This window comes from Symsagittifera roscoffensis, chromosome 1 (assembly GCF_963678635.1).
Source record: "Symsagittifera roscoffensis chromosome 1, txSymRosc1.1, whole genome shotgun sequence".
NCBI lineage: Eukaryota > Metazoa > Xenacoelomorpha > Acoela > Convolutidae > Symsagittifera > Symsagittifera roscoffensis.
The window spans coordinates 60,532,109-60,552,350 of NC_087062.1; the positions used below are offsets into that span (position 1 = coordinate 60,532,109).

Sequence of the window (20,242 nt, forward strand, 5' to 3'; positions counted from 1 at the left end):
TATTGAAAGTGAATTATAACCATATTTTTTGTCAAATTAATAAAATAATCAATTATAATGTATTAAGAAAGATGATCTTTGTTTAAAAATTTCAGACAAATTAATGATCATCTTTCTTAATACATTATAATCGATTATTTTATTAATTTGAAAAAATATGGTTATAATTCACTTTCAATAGACTATAATCGATTGTTTTTGAATTTTGCGGAGACTGATCATGAACACCTAATATAATCGATCATTATTTCTAAAGCGTTTTATGCACCTGGAAATTTGGCGCCATTTTATGCAAATGGCCCTCACAAACTAAAGAGTCCCCTTTGGTATTATTTTACATCCTCCAATATCGGCCAACCAACCCTAGAAATTCGGCGCCCTTTTATGCAAATTTTAAAAAGAAGAGCGCGTCAAAAAAAAACGGATTTTTTGGTCAAAAGATTCCAAAAAATGCACAAAAACGACATTTTTTTTTAACCGTTTTTCAAAAAATCCAGCCCCCCCCCCTCGAGAAAATTCTAGATCCGCCCCATGCATGTATTAATTGTTAACATTTTGAGATGGATATATTAAGCAATATATGAAGCAGCCTACCTACTGATTAGCTGAAAAATTAATTTTGTGTTTCAAACGCATAGTGCATGCAATAATTGTTAAAATCTAGAGAAGTAATATATCGAGCAATGAATCATGTTGAAGTTTGAAAGATTATTGATAGATTATTGAACTTTGATAGACTATTTGATAGATTAAACAAACCAGCTTCTGAGATAAATTCAATAACTCAGGTTGTGGTAAACTCATTCACAGAAAACCAAATTGTGGCGGAATGAAAAAAGTAAAAGACTTGAGCAAACTCATGTCTCTTTCTGGCAGTTTTTTATGAATCATCATTTCCATTTTTTTTCAGTGTCATAAATTAATTTCGTAATAAGGCAAATTGGTCGTTCTTTTTTTGAACTATTTGACTGACTGCTTAAGTGAAAGTTATACAATTTGTATGAAAAATGTTTTGAGTTAATTTGAAAATTTGAAAAAAGTTTTTACCTCAATACGCGAACATTCTCAATTCTGTTTAATTTTGCAAGTTTGTTTTGCTGGACAACAGCAAGGATTAAGTTTTACCACAAGGCAGCAGAGTGAATGGATACTTTAAATTGAACAAAATAGCCAACCAAAAAAAAGTTAAATCTTCAGTCGTCGGCTTTTTTCTGAGAATTACTGCAATAGCAAGCATTTTCAAATCGAATCATTGATTTTTTTTCAGACTAGCACGGGTAACTTCTCTGCCAGGGACAAAAGTCCAGAACTCGAAATCAGCCATGATCTGTCCGTTTTATAAATGAAGAATTTTTTCCGGAAAAAGTTTGAACGGCTATCTTTTGTCTGATTTCCATAAACAAAAACACCTTGTCATACAATTCCATACATCAAGTCTGTGGAGAAAATGCTCATTATACAGTTTTCATATACTACCGAAAACACTTTTATTTTAAAAAATGAATGGTTTCCGCGGCTACTTGAACACAATAAAACAGGCTGGTGATAAAAACAAACCGTTTTTTAAAAAGCCTACCATACAACTTTCAAATATGAAAAATGCATGACGAGCATATAAGTTATAAAAAAACTTGCTTGGAAAAAAACGGTTGCTGACATTTCAATTTAATTGGTAGCCATTTTTCAAAAATGATAGCAACTTTTTATTGAAAAAGGTTCAATTAGGAAAGAAAAATCATGTTTCTGCCCCTGTATAAGTTGTTTATTTGAAAATTTATTTAATATATTTCGCTAATGGTGCAGCTAATTGAGCTTCAAAAAATTTTGTTGCTTTTTTCTTTAAAGAGTTTTCATGATCGATTTCCAGAAACTTCTGAGAAGTTTTTTAATTTGTCTGTTCGATCTTTTATTTTGTCTTTTCAATTTGTATTCGGGTGTGTTTTGTTTTATTTCCGTGTAATAAGGAACTGCACATATTGATTGGAATGGGTCGAGTAAAACGTCAAAAAAAATGTTTTAATTTTGACTCAAACGAAATTAAAAATATTTAAAAAAAATCAAGCATTGAAAAAATTTAGTTTTAGATCACTTTTGAGAAACTGATTGAATAACATTCCTTACTTTAAAGTTGAAATTTTATAAACTATTTAAGGATGAGAAATTTATTTTGACCAAATAAAAAATTTGTTTTGGAAATTTTCATGTAGCATTTCCTTGACAATTAAGCGTTTTAAAAAACTATATATAAGTTTTTGTGCTAAAACAATAGAAAACAATTTGAAAAAATTTATATTTTTTTCATTTTTCTGTTTTTCATTCAAATTTTAAAGGCATATGGGGTCATTTATGCTTTTTTACTGAATTTTCATTAAATAGTTCTCTAATTACAGAAAAGAAAAAAAAACAAGAAAAAGGCTTTGCAGTTTTTTAGTTAATGTGGTGGAACATTCTGTGGTACTTGCTACTATTCACTTGAAACATTTTTAAGAAGTCATAATCTTGTTATTTTGTAAAATACAAAATTTTGCAGCTGTTTTAATGTTCATTGAAAAAAAAAATTTGAAAATATTCGTGTTGTTAATCAGATCAGCAATTGAATGCGAACTTTCTTGGTAATCCATGGTTTTTGTCATAGATCTGTTAAAAAGGAAACGCTTCAATTTAACTGTTTTTCAGTTTTTTTTTCGCAATGCAAACTTTTTAACAAAAATTCGATTTCAGAAAAAATTTCGAAATTTATAATCAGAGCCATTATGATGGGGTGATATCATGGTTCTACTATACGATTCCGGCCAGAACTTGCAATTGTAGCCGCAAGATCTGATTCCTCGGATATTTTTTAATTTTCGAGATAGGACATTTTTGTGAAATTTCAAGTGTTCAAAAAACAAGACATTCGAATTGTTTCTCAAAAATTTTGACTTTGAGCTGTGTGACATTTTGCGTGCCAAGGTTTTCCTTGGGATTGCAAATCTGCAATGCTTATTTTCTTTCAGTTTCCGCGCCATGAAGTCCAGGAATTTGTTCCTTCTTATCAAAGCGGGTCAGAAAGAGAACCTTGGTTTAGGTAATTTTTTGAAGAAAAAAAACATCTGAAAAAAAATCAGCCTACCATTTAATTTTTGTTCATATATGTTTTTGGGAAAAAAAATTTTATGCTCAAAAAATCTGTTCGAAGCTCAGTAGGTATGGGGTCACGCGCTAGTTTTATTTGAAGCATTAATTAGTCGGTTCGCAAAATTATAGTTTTTCATGCAAGAATACTTAACACAATTTAGTCTTTTTTAATCCATATAATGAAACCAGTTATGCATTCAAGCGATTTAACTTTGAAAACTTTCAACGTAGATCATTTTGAACCGTTTCGAAAAATTCATCAGAGCAAGCCACTCGGTAGATTAAAACTTTTTGTCTCTTCCTACCTAAAACCAACTTTCAGATAACGATGTTTTGAGCAAGCCATTCAAATGGTAACACTTTAAAACTTTGAACTTTATAGCAGGCCAATCAAGACTTTTGGAAAATTTAAATTTTTTTCAGGGCAATTTGGTTCCCATACAAACATTTTTTTTTTCAGAAAGCGTTTTATTTTAGAAATTTTTGCATCGGTAATCTATACCAAGCATCGGATAACCAAAACTTCAATTTTACCTAGCAGGCAAGTCAAATGATGAAGCTTTTTTGACAGTTTTGAGTTTTCTTACACTAAATTGATTCGCAAAAGCAATCTGCTCAAGCGTTGAAACTTGCAAATAGGTTAAATTATTTGAAAGAGCAAAACCAATCATGCAAAATTAACAAGGTCAAAAAAACAATTAAACCAGCCCAATCAGATACATTTTTTGAGAAAGCAAATCATGTCTTTAAAATTTTGAAATAAATAGTTTCATAATGAAGTGACTCGCATGAAAACAATGTTTTTGAGCAAGCGAGGTAATATGGGAAATTTTAAAGTTAATCTATATCTAAAAAATTTTTGGCGAATCTTCAGCTTTTCAAAATTCAACAATGGTATCCGCTTTACTATATTTTGAAAACAGAAGATCTGTTGACAAAAAATGAGTTTTCAACGTCTTAAAGAAAAAAAAAGAACTTGTTGTTGCGAGTTGGTTAGTTATAAACTGAGCTGTCTGCGTCTGCGCAAAAAATTAGACCAAAATTGGCAGTTGTTATCTATACTTGAAATTGATTTGAATAGATCTTGGCCAACAAACTGGTTTTTCAAAAATGATTGCATAATACTCTAGAAACCTAGTTTGGAAAACCTAGATTAAGTAAAGCAAGCTATTCAATCGTTGAAACTTCAAAATCATTCAATTAAATTTCTAAATTTTTTCAAAGCAAGATATTTAAGCGACTAGAAGTGAAACATTTCACATAGTTTTGGTAGCATGAATTAGTTCACACGAAGGTAAAGTTTTTGAAGCAAGCTATTAAGACGATTATATTTTGAAATGTCAAATTTTTTTCATAGCTTGATATTAAAAGCAAAATTTTCTTCGAGCGACCTATTGCGCAATTAAATTATGAAAAACTTCATAGCTTGAATCAGTTTAAATTGTTTCCATAGCTCGAAATGGTTTAAAAAGTTCTTGTAAAGCAACTTGATAAACGATGAAACTCTAAAACAGTTAAATTGTTTTTAATCGCTTGAATTAGTTAGCAAAAATTAGTAAAAAAAATTTGATTATACTAATGAGAAGTTTGAAGATTTGCAAGAAAGTCATTGAACGATGAAAATTTTTAACACTTCAAAAATTTTTGTCATAGCTTGATCGGTATGTTGAGAGCAAGTACTTTGTCCTCAAGCAGGCTAATGAGCTAAAGTTTGGAAACATGTCAGGTTTTTTGAATTGGTTAGCAAAAACTAAGCTTATTGCCAAACATTTTATTGACCGATGAAGCTTTGTAAAAGCTTTTGTGTGTTCTCATAGCTTGAATTAGTTCAAAAAAGTTAATCACGAAGCTGAAATTTCTCAAGCCAGTGGTGAAATTTGCAAATTGGTTGGCAAAAAAACTTAATTTGTTCAATGCAAGCAATTCAAGAAACAAAATTCTTATCATGTAAATTGTTTGTGCAAATTGTTTTAGATAAATTTAGGTTCTTGCAGCCAAACTATCCAAGTAATGAAATTTTTAAAGAATTAGGTTTGATTCACAATGATTGAATTGCATAGAAAATTGTTTCCTCAGCAAGAGACAAAATTTCGAACTTTTGGAGTTATTCCATGATAGGATTCGAGTAAAAAAATTAAGCTCTTCTGAAGAAAACCATTCTAAATTATTTGAAGATATATCGAAGCGTGAAAAACTGAAAATTTACTGAGCGAGCTAAAAAAGCGATGATCTTATAGTTTTTTGCTTTAGTTCAAACCGTGAATCGGTTTAAAATATAATCTAATTTTTCTTAGCAAGCTAATTAAGCAGTGAAACTACACAATTTTGTCAAAATAAACCGATTTGCATCAAGTTAAAACAATATCAGCAAGTAATTTTGGCGATGAAACTTAAACTAAATATTCAATTATATCCTATTATGTGAATCGGTTCACTAAAAGTTGATTAATTTGTTAGCAGGCTACACACGCGGTAAAATTTCAAAAAATGGCAAATTTATTCATGGAATGAATCAGTTCACAAAATTTTTCTTAGGAAACCATTTGAGCAACCAATATTTAAAATAAATCAGTTTCTTTCATAAAACAAACCGTTAAATTAGGATTAATTTTTTGAGCAAGCTACCTGAGTAATGAAACTTTGCAAGGTTTCAAGTTATTTAATCGAGCAAATTGGCTAGCAAAAAAAATAGTCATTTGAAGCAAGCAATGAAGTTTGGATAATTTTCAAGTAGATTCAATGAGTGAGCCAACGCGCAAAAAATGTTTTTTTTTTAGAAGTGATGAAAAAGGATGAAACTTTGCAAAATTCAAAAATTTTAAAGAAATAAATCGGTAATCTACAAGCTTAGGTTTGTTGAAGTCAGCTGTTTGAGCAATGGAATTAATATTTGATTTTAATTTATGGAGCAAATCAGTTGGCAAAGTTTTTCTAAGCAAGCTAATCCAGCAAAAAAGTAGCATTGTTTCAAGTTATTTCACAGAATCAATGTGTTATTCTGAGTTATTTTTCATGGTGACGCGATTTGCAACAAATTATTTTCCAAAGCCAGCGATTGAAGCAATAAACATTTCAAGCTGCATTGTTTCGTATCGCACTATGCAGTAAGACTTTAACATAATTCAAAGTTTTGTAGAGCAAGTGGGTTTGCGCGAATTAAATTTCTCAAAAGGAAGTTGCTGTTTTGTATGCTCGTTTCGATATCAAGTTGAAACCTTGCGTACATAGCGCATTCTGACTTTCAATTTAATACTTCAGTTGGTTCATTCGCTTTACTTTTTCTAATTGCAAGCCTGTTACGGAGACTTTATGGTTATTTTTAGTTTTAACCGATGTTTACTTTTTGCGCTTATTTCGAAATTCGCATAGAAAACATATCCAATAGACAGTTAGAAAAAAGTCAATGAACGCAAATAAACAAAACAAAATATCGACTTAGAGAAATCAAAAATGCGATAGAGGGGTCCCATTAATTGCAACCAAATGAAGGTTTAAATAAATTTAGATGCCGCTCAACGAAAAAATCATGTGTCAAATCATTTTTCCTGAAGAACAAACATAGTCAATCAAAGATTGGAAAAGAGTAATGAGCGCAAGTAAACAAAAAAAAACAAAAAAAACACTTGCTTGAAAAAATCTTAACTTTCGAAATTCAAAGAAAAAAAATAGTTGCCATTTAAGCTCTTGGAATTTCTAGAACGATTTATGATTGGCGCTTTGTTGATAACATTAACCAAACTTGAGAAAACTGGATCAATATGTAAAGCTTTTAATCCGCTGGAAATCTAAAAATTAAATTCCACTTTCGAAACTAGAAATTGTTCATGTTTTTAACGCCATTTCTACGTTCGCGTTTTGAGAGTGCTATTTGCGTCACTTTCAGCAGATGAATTTCAATTGAACTCAAAAAGTGCATTATACCTAAGTGCATCAATATTTTAAGCTTTTTTTCCTGAAAAAAAAATCAGCAAGATTTATTTAAGAGTCTTGACTACGTTCATTACTCTTAAACCCCAATGACCTATAAAACAGTCTGTAATGCGTTCATTACTTTTAAAAATCGAGAGAACAAATGCCCTCTGAATTCATTGTTGTACACTTTAGCAAACATTGGCTGCCAATCTACTCAAATGAATGACTAAAAAATACCAAGCAACCTGAAATTTTTGAATATCGTATAAATTTTGAAATAAAATTTCATTGTGCCTTGTTTAATTGAAAAAAGTGGCTCTCATTTTTTTTGGCTCAAGCTCCTTCAAATTAGTATACTAAAGCCAGACAACATTTTAATTTTAAAAATTTAAGGCTGAAATCTAAATTGGATCCCACTAAAGGTTACACAGAGGCGAAGCAGCTCTTCGCAAACACTTGCGAGAACACAGCCAAAAAGCAGCTCAATCAAGTGAAGTAGGAAAAAACGGAAATAAGCCTAGAATGAGCAAAAACTCGGCTACGTGTCGGATTCTAATCTGCGACCCAGCAAATTCGAGTCTCACGCACTAACCACTCAGCCACGAATGCATTAAGTCCCCAAAAACTAGCCGCCAATAACGAAGCTACATATGCTCATAAAAGCCAATTCGATGCAGAAAAAGTAGCAACAAATACAAAAGGACACAATTTTGCATGTAATAAATTGCAAAGTATAAAGCTAAATAATGTATAGATTGTGCATTTCAAACGAATTGCGAGATACATAGTTGGAAAAATTCTGAAATCGAACTTTTTATCGTTGTACTTCTGTTTTAAACAAATAACTTTTTTCGGTTCATTTGATAATTGAAAAATGCATCAGCTATATTAACTTTTTACTAATCAAATGTCAAAGCACATATTATACTGCTACCTGTAACATTTAGTAGCATTTTTATACAAAAGTGCCACCAAAAAAGCACTTTTATTTGCAACCTAGGTTGGAAAAAAAAGAAAGTTCATACTTATACACTTTGCTTCGCAAGTGTAATCAACAGGGACCATTGTGGGTGCTGACTGGAGAATTACTAATGAATCTTCATTAGTGAGACCCGGCGCGGTGAAGGAATGCTCTCCAGTCTTACGTTTTACGAGAGATCAACTAAATCCTTTCAAAATACTGTTATCAACACTAAATTCTAGTTGTAGTCAAAACTGTACAAATCGACAATTGCAAATTTACATTTTATTTTGTACAAAGATTAGCGTAACATTTTCAAAATACAAATTACAGATTGAACTTATTTGCAGGTTTGAACATCCGAGCTTGATTGGCATCAACTTTGATTGTTCCGTTTTTACCATCATTCAGTAGCACTGTTCTCTCGGCGAGACTTTCCTGCATTTCGTCAGCATCATTTAACATTTGCAGTGATCCTTGTCTTTGAATCGTTGACGCGTTATAACTTGGCTTTCTATACCCAACAGATGATTCCTCTCCCAAGACTTTGCTACCATTTCCATGCCAATTGTTTTCTTTCGAGAAATTGGTCAATCCTTTGCTGTTAAAAGCTCTTTGTTGTAAGCTGCCTGTTGATGACACAAGTTGGCTCTCGATTGACGAGCTGCATGCTCTTTTGTTAAAGTTGGCGTCCAGCTGAGGTGTGAAAAACTGAGATCTTGGTACCACAGGCGTAAATGCACTACGCGAACTTATCAGATCCAACGCCTTCGGTCTTATTTTGTCGACATTCGTTTTCACTTGAGCAGTTGTGAAAAACTCAGATGTATCTGGTATGTCGTAGTTCAATTTGGACATCGGTACCAAATCAGTTACCAAATTCGGATTGGCTTTACAGGTATCAGTAAGCGATCCTTCATTCAATTTACGATAAAAATCCATCGATATTTGTTGAGATGTGCTGTCATCGGAATCGATCTTTTTCGAAGCACTTGCTTTAGCGCTTGGTGTGTTGTCAGAGGAATTGAACCTGGCCAACTCATTCAGTCTGTCTCTGTTTCGGCGTCCCCTGTAACTTGAAGTTGAGCTGAGGGTGGTGGCTGTTCTCGCCGAAGAGTTCCGAGTGAGAGTGGCACTGGCAGCCGAGTCACTTTCGTTCTCCACAAACCAGTTCCGGTTTCTCTCCATGCCCTGGAATACATCTGCAGCATCAGATTGGCTCTCTAAACAGTCAGATCACAAGTTTATCGTACAATCTTACTTCTTGACGGAATATGGATCTAGCTTTTCATCAATTTTTGACCGTCAATACACTTTTAATAAACTAAAATTGAAAAAATGTTCGTTGCTTTCAAGACAAGACGCTTACTATTATGATAATGCTTAAAACTTCTTCATTCTGAGCAGGGGCGGATTTGGGGGAGGGGGGGGGGGGGGGGTGCACGACTTCTCCTCGTGGGTTCGATCCACTGCCAACCCTTTGTACTATTTTGAGATATCCATTTTGGCTGACTGACCCTAAAATTTTTCTAAAGGCGCCAAAATATACTTGTTATGAAGGGGGAGCGCGCGCCGAAAAAACGCGATTTTTTGGTCAAGTTTTTCGAAAAAAAGTGCCTAAAAACGCCTTATTTGGAGTGCTATTTCAAACAATCGCCTGCGGCGCAGAAAATTTGGTCAAAATAGTCTCTTTATGGTGATTTGGTCGACCTAAAAAAAGGTCAAAATTTTCGATTTTTTTTTTTTGAAAATTCGCTCCCCCCTCGAGAAAATCCCAGATCGGCCCCTGATTCTGAGAACATTCATCATTGCACAGCAGAGATTCTCCAAGCAGTAATGACTCACTAAGTCTGTTTAATTCAAACCCGCTGCCTACAATCTGTTCCTCGCAGGTATACACCACGGAAACACTGTTGCAAGTCTGTGGATGGCTCTGCGCTGGTGCAGTCACTTCTTCTTGTTCTAATTCCTCGTCATTTATAACATCACTTGACTTCTGTGGTCCTCTCAATAGCTTCGAAAGAACGTGCAACACTTGCTCGATACTTTTAAAATCTCGTCTGGACATTTCGAGCAGCAATCTTCCCTGAGATGCTCTTGATATCTGAATTCCAATTTGACAAAGCAATGGCTCATGCTTGTCGTCCCAGGACTGTTCGTTCAACTCAACTAACACAGAAACTTTTTCTAAGCCTGCATTTGCGGCCTCTGTCTTTTTGAAAAGACATTTCAATACCTCTTTCAGTCTTACAACTCGTTCAACCTCATAATTTTCCATAAGAGTTCCGATAACACTGTGCAACTTACATTTCTTCAGTTTAATGAGCAAGTCTATCAACTCAGCGAAGAACGCCAACCGCTTAGCGTAGTCGACCACAGGGAAGCATAGGGAATTCTTGTCAATTTTATATCTGAGACTTATCAAAAATGGTGCACAATTATGGAGCCAATTTGAGCCAGTTGATAGTTTTTCCAGAGAACAGACAACTGGATTTCTTTTGTTGCTAGCGAGACGACTAGCAGCTTTGTTCAGTAGTTTCAATATCAATGGCAGATTACACTTGCTGCTTTCAAACTCGCTGCATGGTTTCAGAACGTTAGCAAACTCCTGGAAAATGGGTCGATTGTTGAAATTTAAACTACAGTAGGCGTTACTTTGAGTGATATTGAAAAGATAGGGAAATGTGAGGAAGTCAGAGACCAGATCGGAGCTCTTTCTTATCTGCCGCAAAGCATAACATGCAGCAGCGTTCACAGATTCTCCTTCCAGAAGACAACTTGTAAAATGGTGATAAAAAGAGACCAACACATTGGAGTTACTATTCGAAGGCAGGTGGGATAAAAGTACTGAACTTGCACCCGAGTTCAGTAAGGCACAACTCAGATAAAACAATCTCCGGCAGTAGGAGTCAAACTCAAAATTGCAATCATTGGCACTTGGAATGAGCAGAACTATGTTTTTATTCGCGATAGATAACGCCTGTAGCTCTGAGACATGCAATGATTCGCAATGCTTCTCCGAAGACGACTGTGATGAGCATGCATTTCGAGTAAAGAATAATTCTTGGAAACTTGAGTCGCTTCCATCGTCGGTTTCGACAATTGTGATACAAATCACTACCATTTGGTATGAATCTTTTTCTGTAAGTACTCTGAACAGAATCTGCTTGCAGTCAGGTGACTCACTATCGACCCATGCTGAACTGCTGCTTTCGTTTTCAGTTCCGCAAAGTCTAGACATAGTTTCGTATACTTTCAGTTCGTCACACCGCCTCGATTTGGGTCCGAACATGACAACAAGCTTATCGTCCATCTCGCCTTGTTCCTCGTTTACATCATTACCGAATTCTCTATCGGGCAGAGAAAACGAATCAAGTTCAAAGCATGCCCTCGTTTCAATTTCGAACACATCACTCAAATACCTTCCTGAACTCAAACGAAGCAACTTGAATGGTACAACGGAATGTTCGTGGTCCAAAAACACGACTAGCCGAAGCGTAGTCGTATAGTGCTCCAGTAAAGCAGCCTCTATAGTTTCAGACAACATAATAGTGTTCCAGTTTTCCACGCCATGTTTCCAGTCAAGTTTACTTTGAGCCGCTAGAAAGGAAAACAGTTGCGAACACGTTTCTCCACCGGATATCTTCGTCATTTGTTCTAAGTTTTCCAAGTTGATAGAGAAACATTCGCGTACATTTTTGTTGAATATCCAAATAAGTTCTACTTTATCTGCGCAATGCATTGCCATGTACAGGTTTTGCTCGTCTTCTAGGCAGCGATTCAGGAAACGGTACGATTTCTCGAGAAGCAGATCGATTTTGGATGTTGTGAACATGGAGACCATTGGTTGCATCTCATTTGCGTTGAGGTTTAGTGTCCGACTTTTTAGAAATTTAATAACGTCACTGAACACCAAGGATCTCTTGTAATCTGTAAATATATGCTATGGATAAAAATGAATCCAGTGGTACAAGTATGATAATTGGGTCCCACAAATTAAGATGAGTCCGTTCCTGAAGAAAAAATTTTAGGCCTTAAAAACTTCGAAAACATGTTTCGCGTTTTTTTTTTTCAAAAATTGCGGGACCCATCTTTCATACTGGCTTTTTCCTGGGATCCAACTATCACACTTTTCATAAAAACTATCATCAAACACCAAGCCAGTTTTATTTGAATCGATTATACAGGTAAAACTTTATAATTCCAAGGAAATTGAATATATGGCACATTGTGTGGGTATGAATTTTTCATTTTACGTACAACTATGATAGACGGGTAGGTTCCAAAAAAGTAACCGCATCCATTATTATGGATAAGACGTCTTAACTTAGCAAATATTCAATTTAATGGAAAGCTACGGTATAGAAACATGCTCACCCAAATACTCGAAAAAGTTTGGAGTCGTTTTTTTTGCGAATCAGTCGTGATCGTGAAGCTTCCCCCAAACCAAAGCTTTCTATTCCCTTTTACCCCGCTGCGAATTTTTACAAAAAAAAAATGTTCGCATTGTCTAATTGTTACAAAAGTTTGCATGTAGACTAATTAGGCTATGACAAACATATTTGGTCTTTCTACTTGACCTTGTAAATAGCCCGGAACACCATAAAATTGATGCTTGCGAGATGAAAAGAATCCGGAAGCGCAAAAAAATATGGGGACAGCCGGGAATTGAACCCGGGACCTCTCGCACCCTAAGCGAGAATCATACCACTAGACCACTGTCCCATCAAATTTCTGCAATACAGAGCAGAATTCAAACTGGTTCTATTTTAACAGCGCTATTGCTCTTTTACCAAACGCTTAAATATAAAAAGACGCTACGAACGAACCTTTTTCGACAGTAAGACCGACTTTAATTTCACAGCTGCTCACAAACAACTGGACAATCTCATGAATAGTTTCTGGGGCGACTCTTGCCAAAAGTTGCTTGTCTATACTATGCTCCACAATTACACTACACTTGCTTGTTTCGTCTAGAAACAGAAGACATTTGGCTTTGTTGACAGTCCAGCTCATCTTTTCCAGCCACTGTTCAGTGGATAGATCAGACGTGGATTCCAGATCAACTAGATATGCGATGGCATGGTCGTAATGCATCAATGCATTCTGGTAGTCTCCCAGGTCGAAGTTGACCGCGGCTAACTTGGAGGTTGCACTGTGTTTCACCTCAATGTCGTCCAGTTCACAGCTCAGCTCCAAACACTCATTCAGTAATGATAGGCTCTTCTCTTTAGAAATATCTAAATGAAAGCAACCCCGGTTTGAGTATAATATTTGGGTCAAGCGAGGGGTCTTTTCGGTTATACCCCCCCCCCCCCTAAATCATAAAAAATAGAAACTTTTCTTACAAAGTTTGACTGATTTTCTTTGAGGGCTGATATCCCGAGCGTTAAATCAAGCTGGAAACTGGCAAAAAATGCTAACTTAACGACAATTAAAAGACGCATTTAGCATCCTTTTAATGAAATTTATGCTGAGAAAAATTGGAAAAAGTCAGTTTGAGGATCACTTAAGTAAAAACTAGCAAGCGTGTCTCCACGATCAATTGCTCAAAAGTTTTTCTAAGCAAGCTAACCAAGCCATGAAACTTTGAAAATTTTCAAGCTAATTCACGAAGGGAGTTCGATGGCGAAAAATTAAAGGTTTTCTCCGAAGCATTTCGAGCTATGAAATATTTCATGTTAGCTCATAAAGCAAAACGGATGGCGAAAATTTAAGTCTCTCCAAGCAAGCTATTACAACTAAAATAACGTTATTTCATGAAGCGAACCAGTCAGCAAAAATTGAAAAAGTTTCTTTATTGAAAATTTCAGATTTGATTCAAGCTAATCAAGCGATTAAAATTTGAAACATTTCAAGTTGTTTTCAGAGCAAAACAGTTTTCTTTTAAGTTTTCCTACGAAAACTATTCAAGCAATGAAACTTTGAAATTTATTTCACGAAGGGGATCGGATGGCGAAAAGTTTTAATTTTTCAATTGAGGTCATTAGACCGAGAAAACTTTGAAATACTTCAAAATTTGAAGTATTTCAAAGTTTTCTCGGTTCCTAAGCAAGCTATTCAGGCCATGAAACTTCGAACTATTTCAAGTTATTTCACTAAGAGAATCGGATGGCTAAAAGTTTTAATTTTTCAATTGGAGCCTTTCAACCGGAGAAACTATGAATTATTTCAAGTTATTTCAGAGACCGAAATGGTTCGCAAACAGATAGTTTATCAAAGGCAAGCAGTTCAAGCTATGAAGATTTGAATTATTTCAAGTTTATGCTATAGACCGATTCGGTTCGCGAAAACTGTTTTTTCTTAAGCAAGCTATTCAACTATAAAATCGGATGGCGAAACGTTTTTTACTGAAGCCTTAAGAGTGACAAGATTTTGAAATATTTTAGGTCGCTTGATAAGGCGTAACAATTTGCAAAATCTCAGTTTTTCTTAGTAAGCTATTTAAGCAAGGAAACTTTGAAACAATTCAGGTTGTCTCATACAGCTAGTCAGTTCACGGAAAAAAATTTTCTTAAGCAAGACATTCAATCTAACAAACTTTAACATTTCAATATACTTCATAAAGCAAATTGGTTGTCAAAAAAATTTCTTAAAATCTCTTCAAGCGATGGAAATTTGAAAAACTTCCAAGTTGTTTTTTAAAACGAAAAGATTTTCCGAGAAGTTTGAATTCTCCAACGCAAGATATTCAAGCAAGGAAACTGTGAAACTTTTCAAATTTTTCATTAAGGGAATCGGATGCCAAAAAATCTAAGATTTTTTATTGCAGCCATTGAAACGATGAAATATTGCAGGTTGGTTGTTAGACCGAATAAACTCACAAGAAGTTTTTCTGAGGGAACTAATCGAGCGATGAACTTAGGAAACAAATTAAGAATATTTCTTCATCTAAATCAAATGGTTTCGCGAACATTAAAGATTTACTATGAAGGCTGCTCAAGCGATGAAACTTTGAATTAATTTAAACTTTTTCATAGAGCGAAAAGTTTTTGCAAGAGTTAAAGATTACTATGCTAACTATTCAATCAATTTTTCAGGGTTTTTAAAATATTTCAAGCTATTTCATAGAGAGAGTCAGTTCACACAAACAGTTATTCTCAGGCAAACTAATCAAATAACAAAAAAATTCAAGTTGTTTTATTACATGAATAAAGTTTCACCAAAAAAGCAAAGTTTTTCTCAGTCAATATATTAGGGCTATGACAAATTTCAAGCTATTTGATAGACTGAATCGGTTTCGAACAAGTTTAAGGTTTCGTAGGCAAGCAGTTCAACCTATGATTTAGTTCAAATAATTTCGAAGATCGAATTGAATTGCGAAATTTTAAGTTTTTCTAGGCGAGCTATCAAATTTGGAAAAAATCAGTCCACAAAAAAACATGAGGCAAGCTAATCATTCTAACATTTTTCTTAGGCAAGCTAATCAAGCTAACAAAATTTTGAATTATTTCAACTTGTCTCATGAAGCGAATCGGTTCACTAAAAAACTCAGTTTTTCTAAAGCAAATTTATCAAGATATGGAAAATTTGAAGATATTGCAAAGACCGAATCGGTTCGCGAAAACTTTAATTTTTTAAAAGTTTTTCTAGCAAGCTACTCAAGCGATGAAGCTTTGAAATATTTCAAGCTAATTCAAAAAATGAAACGGTCCGCGAGAAGTTTTACTTGATCTAATCAAGCTATTCAACTAAGAAACTTTGAAATTATTCAAGTTATTTCATAGACTTAATCAGTTCGCCAAAAGTTCTAATTTTTGAAGCAAATTATTGCAGCTCTTAAAATTTGATATGTTCAATTTAATTCAAAGACCGCGAATCGGTTTGCTAAAAGTTAGCTTTTCTAAAAGCATGGTGGTTGCTTTTTAATTGATTCGTTTCACACTGAAAAGAATCTTGAAACGCAAAAGTTAGACAAAGCAAAAAGCGGACAGGTACTGTCTAGCCTGGAAGTTGAATCGAATTCATCTAGAGTAATCTAGCTTACGTTTAGAAAATCTGAAGCGTTAATTTGATTTTGACTCAAGTATTTAGATTATTCAATATTCGGAAGATTTTCTAAAAATGTTGAGTACAATAATCGGGTTTAATCATTGCTCTTTATAGAAGCTAAAACATGGCATCAACTTTTCTATCACTCGTTTTCTTAGAATGAACGTTTTTACTATGAGCTAATCGAGCGAGGAACTTCAACATAATCCAAAAAATTATAATTTAAAATAAAAATTTCCTACGGAAGCTAATCAAGCAAGAGAACTTTGAAAAATTTGAGGAAGCTTCATAGAGCGAATCAGTTGGCGAAAACTCAGTTTTTCTTAGCAATCTATTTAAGCGATGAAACAATTCAAATCGTTTAATACGGCGATTCAGTTATCGGAAAAGTTATGTTTTTGAAGCAAGCTATTCAAGCAATGGCACTTTGAAATCTTCCGAGTTGTTTAAAAGAGCGTATCAAAATGCAAAAACTCTAAGGTTTTCTAAGCAAGTTATTCAAGCTATGAAATATTTAAGTTAATTCATGAACCGAACTGGATGGCGAAAAATATCAGTATTTTTAAAAAGCCAACTCAGCTATGAACCTTTGAATTACTTCAAGATATTTCGCGAAGCAAATCGGTTCACGGAAGTTTTTTTTATACAGCAATCTATTCAACCTATGAAAAGTTTCAAGTTTCATAGCTTTACAAAAAGTTTTTCCGAGCAAGCTATTCAAGCAATGAACATTTAAAACTTCAACGTATTTCCTAGACTGAATCGGTTCGCGAAAAGTCTTTCCTAAGCTTGAATTTATTAAAAGTTTGAATTATTTCAAGTTGTTTTCATAGACTGCAAGTTATTCCAGCTCTCAAACTTCTATAAATTTCAAGCTATTTCATAGACCGCTAATCGGTTCGCGAATTTTTTTTGAAGCAGGCATTTTAAGCTATGAAAATTTGAAATACTTAAGTCATTTCATAGACCGTGAATGGGTTTGCTAAAAGTTGGGTTTTCTAAGCATAGGGGTTGCTGTTTTAGTTGATTAGGTTTAGACTGAATTAAATCCGTAATTTCCCAAAGTTCCGGACTTTAGAATATTCGATGGTTGCTCGGTTCTAAGCCTTCTTAAACGTTGTGCTCGGTGGTATTTCTTAACCATTGCGCCTTATGAGTACGAAAAATATGCCATTCGATTAACATATAGAAGATAGATGGTTCGCCGTACCAGCCCCACAATAATATAGTGTATTTCCTAGTAACAGTGTCCCAATTATATAAAAAAATGTTTCATTTCATTTTTTCATAATTTAGGGGGATGTAACCGAGAAGACCGCAAGCGAGTCAAGAAAAAGAAACGGTTAAAAGACCCGTAACTGAGAATCTGAGGCTCAAAAACAAAACAAAGAAATTCACGAGACGAAAACTCGGGAAGCAAACAAGATTTCTGACGGCCCAAGATATTTAATAGCTCAAAAACCGAAAGTACTTGAATGCGTACAAATTATCAAAAAAGTTATGCAGACAATCGGGTCATTTTACTTAATCCGCCCAAAAATCAATATTTCAACATCTTGAACAAACTATTTAGCTTCAATCTGATTGGCTAGAGTTAGCCAATCAAAATTCAGCACTATGTCAAAATGTTTCATTCACAATTTTAGCCTATATTAACCTAAATAACCAAAAAAAAAGATTAAATTCAATTAAGATGCAATTTTACCCAGACAAAAAAAACACAAAAAAGCTACAGGAAAAAAATGATGACTACCTTCACATGAGCTAAATACTAAAAATTTGGCCTAATTAAAAATCGGCTAAAGAAACATAGCCAACAGATAGTTGGAGAAGAGTCAAGAACTTCAAGAGAAGAATCGAAGGATCTACTTAACAATCCCTCCCTATGGTATCTACTAAAGACTCTTCATACCTGAGAATTCAAACTTTGCTGTATTCTGATTAGAACAAATATATGGCCCTAAAGCTCTTTGCATTTTATGAAAAATTTATGATGAACACTTTTAAGATAAAATCATCTCAATTTGAGAAAACTTAATCAAATTTTTTTTTTCGCTGGGCGACTCTGAAAAGTTAAATCCACTTTCGAAACAAGAAGTCGACTAAGTTTTTGGGGCTTTTACAGTTTCGCTGTTCGAGTGGAGTGTACCTTCCTTTCAAAAAAGAAATGCACTAACTTAAAAAAAATCACAAGTCAAACCGCGAAAAAACAAAATTACGATGGAAAATAACCAAGACGTATACAAGAGTATTCACTACGTTCATAATTTAAGAAAAATATTCCCGTTTGTTTAAAGCAAACCAATCAATGCGTTCAGTATTTGGTTTTCTTTCACTGCCATAGTACAATGAATAATACTAAATCGGAAAATTGAGAATTTGGGCGAAATAAGTAAAAATACCCACGCTTCGTAGCATTTATAAAAAGCGACTATTGGCAGCATGCGACGATTTGTAGTGGTAACAACTTTGATCAGATAAAAAATACGATGAAAAGGTTTAAATAAAAAACTAATTAATCAGTTAGACATAGTCAATCGAAGATTGGAAAAGAGTAATGAAAGCAAGTAAACAAAAAAACACTGACTTTCCTGAAAAAACCTTAACTTTAGAAATTCAAAGAAAAAAATAGATGCCCTTTAAGCTCTTTGAATTTCTAGAACAATTTATGATTGGCGCTTTTTTGATAATATGAAAAAATAGATGCCCTTTAGAAAACTGGAACCCAACTTGAGAAAACTGGATCAAAAGGTAAAGTTTTTGTTCCGCTGTGAAATCTTAAAAATAAATTCCACTTTTGAAACGTTTTTTCGAGCCAATTCTACATTCGTAATTGGAGAGTGCCATTTACGACACTTTCAGCAGATGAATTTCAAAAGTACATCAACATTTTAAGAATTTTTCCTGAAAAAAAAATCAGCAAGACCTATATAAGAGTCTTCACTACGTTCATTACTCTTAAAAACAAGAACTGAACGAGAAGCCCTCCAATTGCTTGAGTATATGCGATGGTGACAACAAAAATTTCACACGTTTTCTTCTCACATAGCCGAACAGATGTACTAGTTAGATTGTTTTGCCGGTTAAGATGAATGAAGCGAACAGATGAATCAAATGAGTCGAAACGAAGGCGTTAAGATGATACTAATGTCCAATGGCCCGAATCTGTATTGTTAATTACCTCAAACTAATCAATTCGAAACTGATGTTTAACTTGAATTTTATTCTATCGCTCAATTTTAATATCCCCAAAACCGCAAAAGATACCGCTCAATTTGCACGGTTGATTTGATCACCGCAATTGTAATTAAACATTCTGCTAATATCGCTTGCTACAAATTAACGCGTGGTGCGAATTGTTGCCTTTTAAAATTGCGACGAATCCTCACTTGCGACCAATAGTCGGTTGCGACGAAACATCGCAGCGCGAAAAGTTGGATCTGAAGTTCTTTGATTGCATTTCTATTAGTCGCTTTCGTTTCACATTTTTTCTCGATTACAAATATCATCTTTTGGAACTGCATTGCTCCTAAGTTAGGAAACCATTTGAATTCAGCAACGAGAGACCCTTAAATTTCATTTTAAAAAAAATGAGCGTTTTTTTTTTTCAAAAATGCAGATACGTCAATTTTGGGTCATGAGCAACAGCCTTTTTTCCCTTCATCTAAATAGCTTTATAGAGGAGGGTTAGGGATGTTGACTTCAACCTATTTGATCAAGGGAGAAAAAAATAGTCAAGGGGTTGGTTAGTGTTTTCAGTTTTGAACCATTTTCAAATACCCCAACATTTAAAAAAAAGCGTCTCACTGGAATGGAAGAGGAAGCTGCCGTAATACAATTGAGTGATTGCCAATTTAGCTTTGTCATGTGCTTCGGCTGCCATGCGAATGGCCATCTGGTAATAGTTGTCAGCCATCTGATTATCCTGCTGCAGTTTGTCGTAACAAATACCAAGCGACAGACTCGAATCGTTATCGCGCCCGGAGTCCCCTCCCGTCAGTTCCAAACTTTTCCGCAACACTGGAATTGCTTCTTGAAACCTAGCATACATATCACATCAATTAATATGAAAATTTATGCGCTATTTTAAACAGGGGCGGATCTAGGATTTTCTCGAGGGGGGGGGGCGGATTTTCAAATAACTTTCCAAAATTTTGACGACCTTTTTTTTTTTTAGGTCGACCAAATTGATTTTTCGAGCTCTCCCAAAGCACTGTTTTGCCCCTACTTTGGCTCATTTTCTGCGCCGCAGGCAAATTT

The 20,242-nt window shown here is 34.3% G+C and overlaps 1 protein-coding gene and 1 non-coding gene across 2 annotated transcripts in view; both read right to left on the reverse strand.

Moving 5' to 3' along the window:
* Window positions 1–8,220: 8,220 nt before the first annotated feature.
* Window positions 8,221–20,242, reverse strand: part of LOC134846702 (uncharacterized) — a 62,214-nt gene continuing 50,192 nt past the window's right edge. The window contains exons 10-13 of the mRNA XM_063864088.1: window positions 19,790–20,022; window positions 12,820–13,230; window positions 9,836–11,920; window positions 8,221–9,213 (exon numbers count right to left, since the gene is read on the reverse strand). Of these exons, the coding sequence (XP_063720158.1) occupies window positions 8,318–9,213; window positions 9,836–11,920; window positions 12,820–13,230; window positions 19,790–20,022 (3,625 nt within the window). The 3' untranslated portion in view covers window positions 8,221–8,317. The remainder of the gene's footprint in view (window positions 9,214–9,835; window positions 11,921–12,819; window positions 13,231–19,789; window positions 20,023–20,242) is intronic.
* Window positions 12,644–12,715, reverse strand: Trnap-agg (transfer RNA proline (anticodon AGG)). The gene has a single exon. It is a non-coding gene; the product is annotated as a tRNA-Pro (tRNA).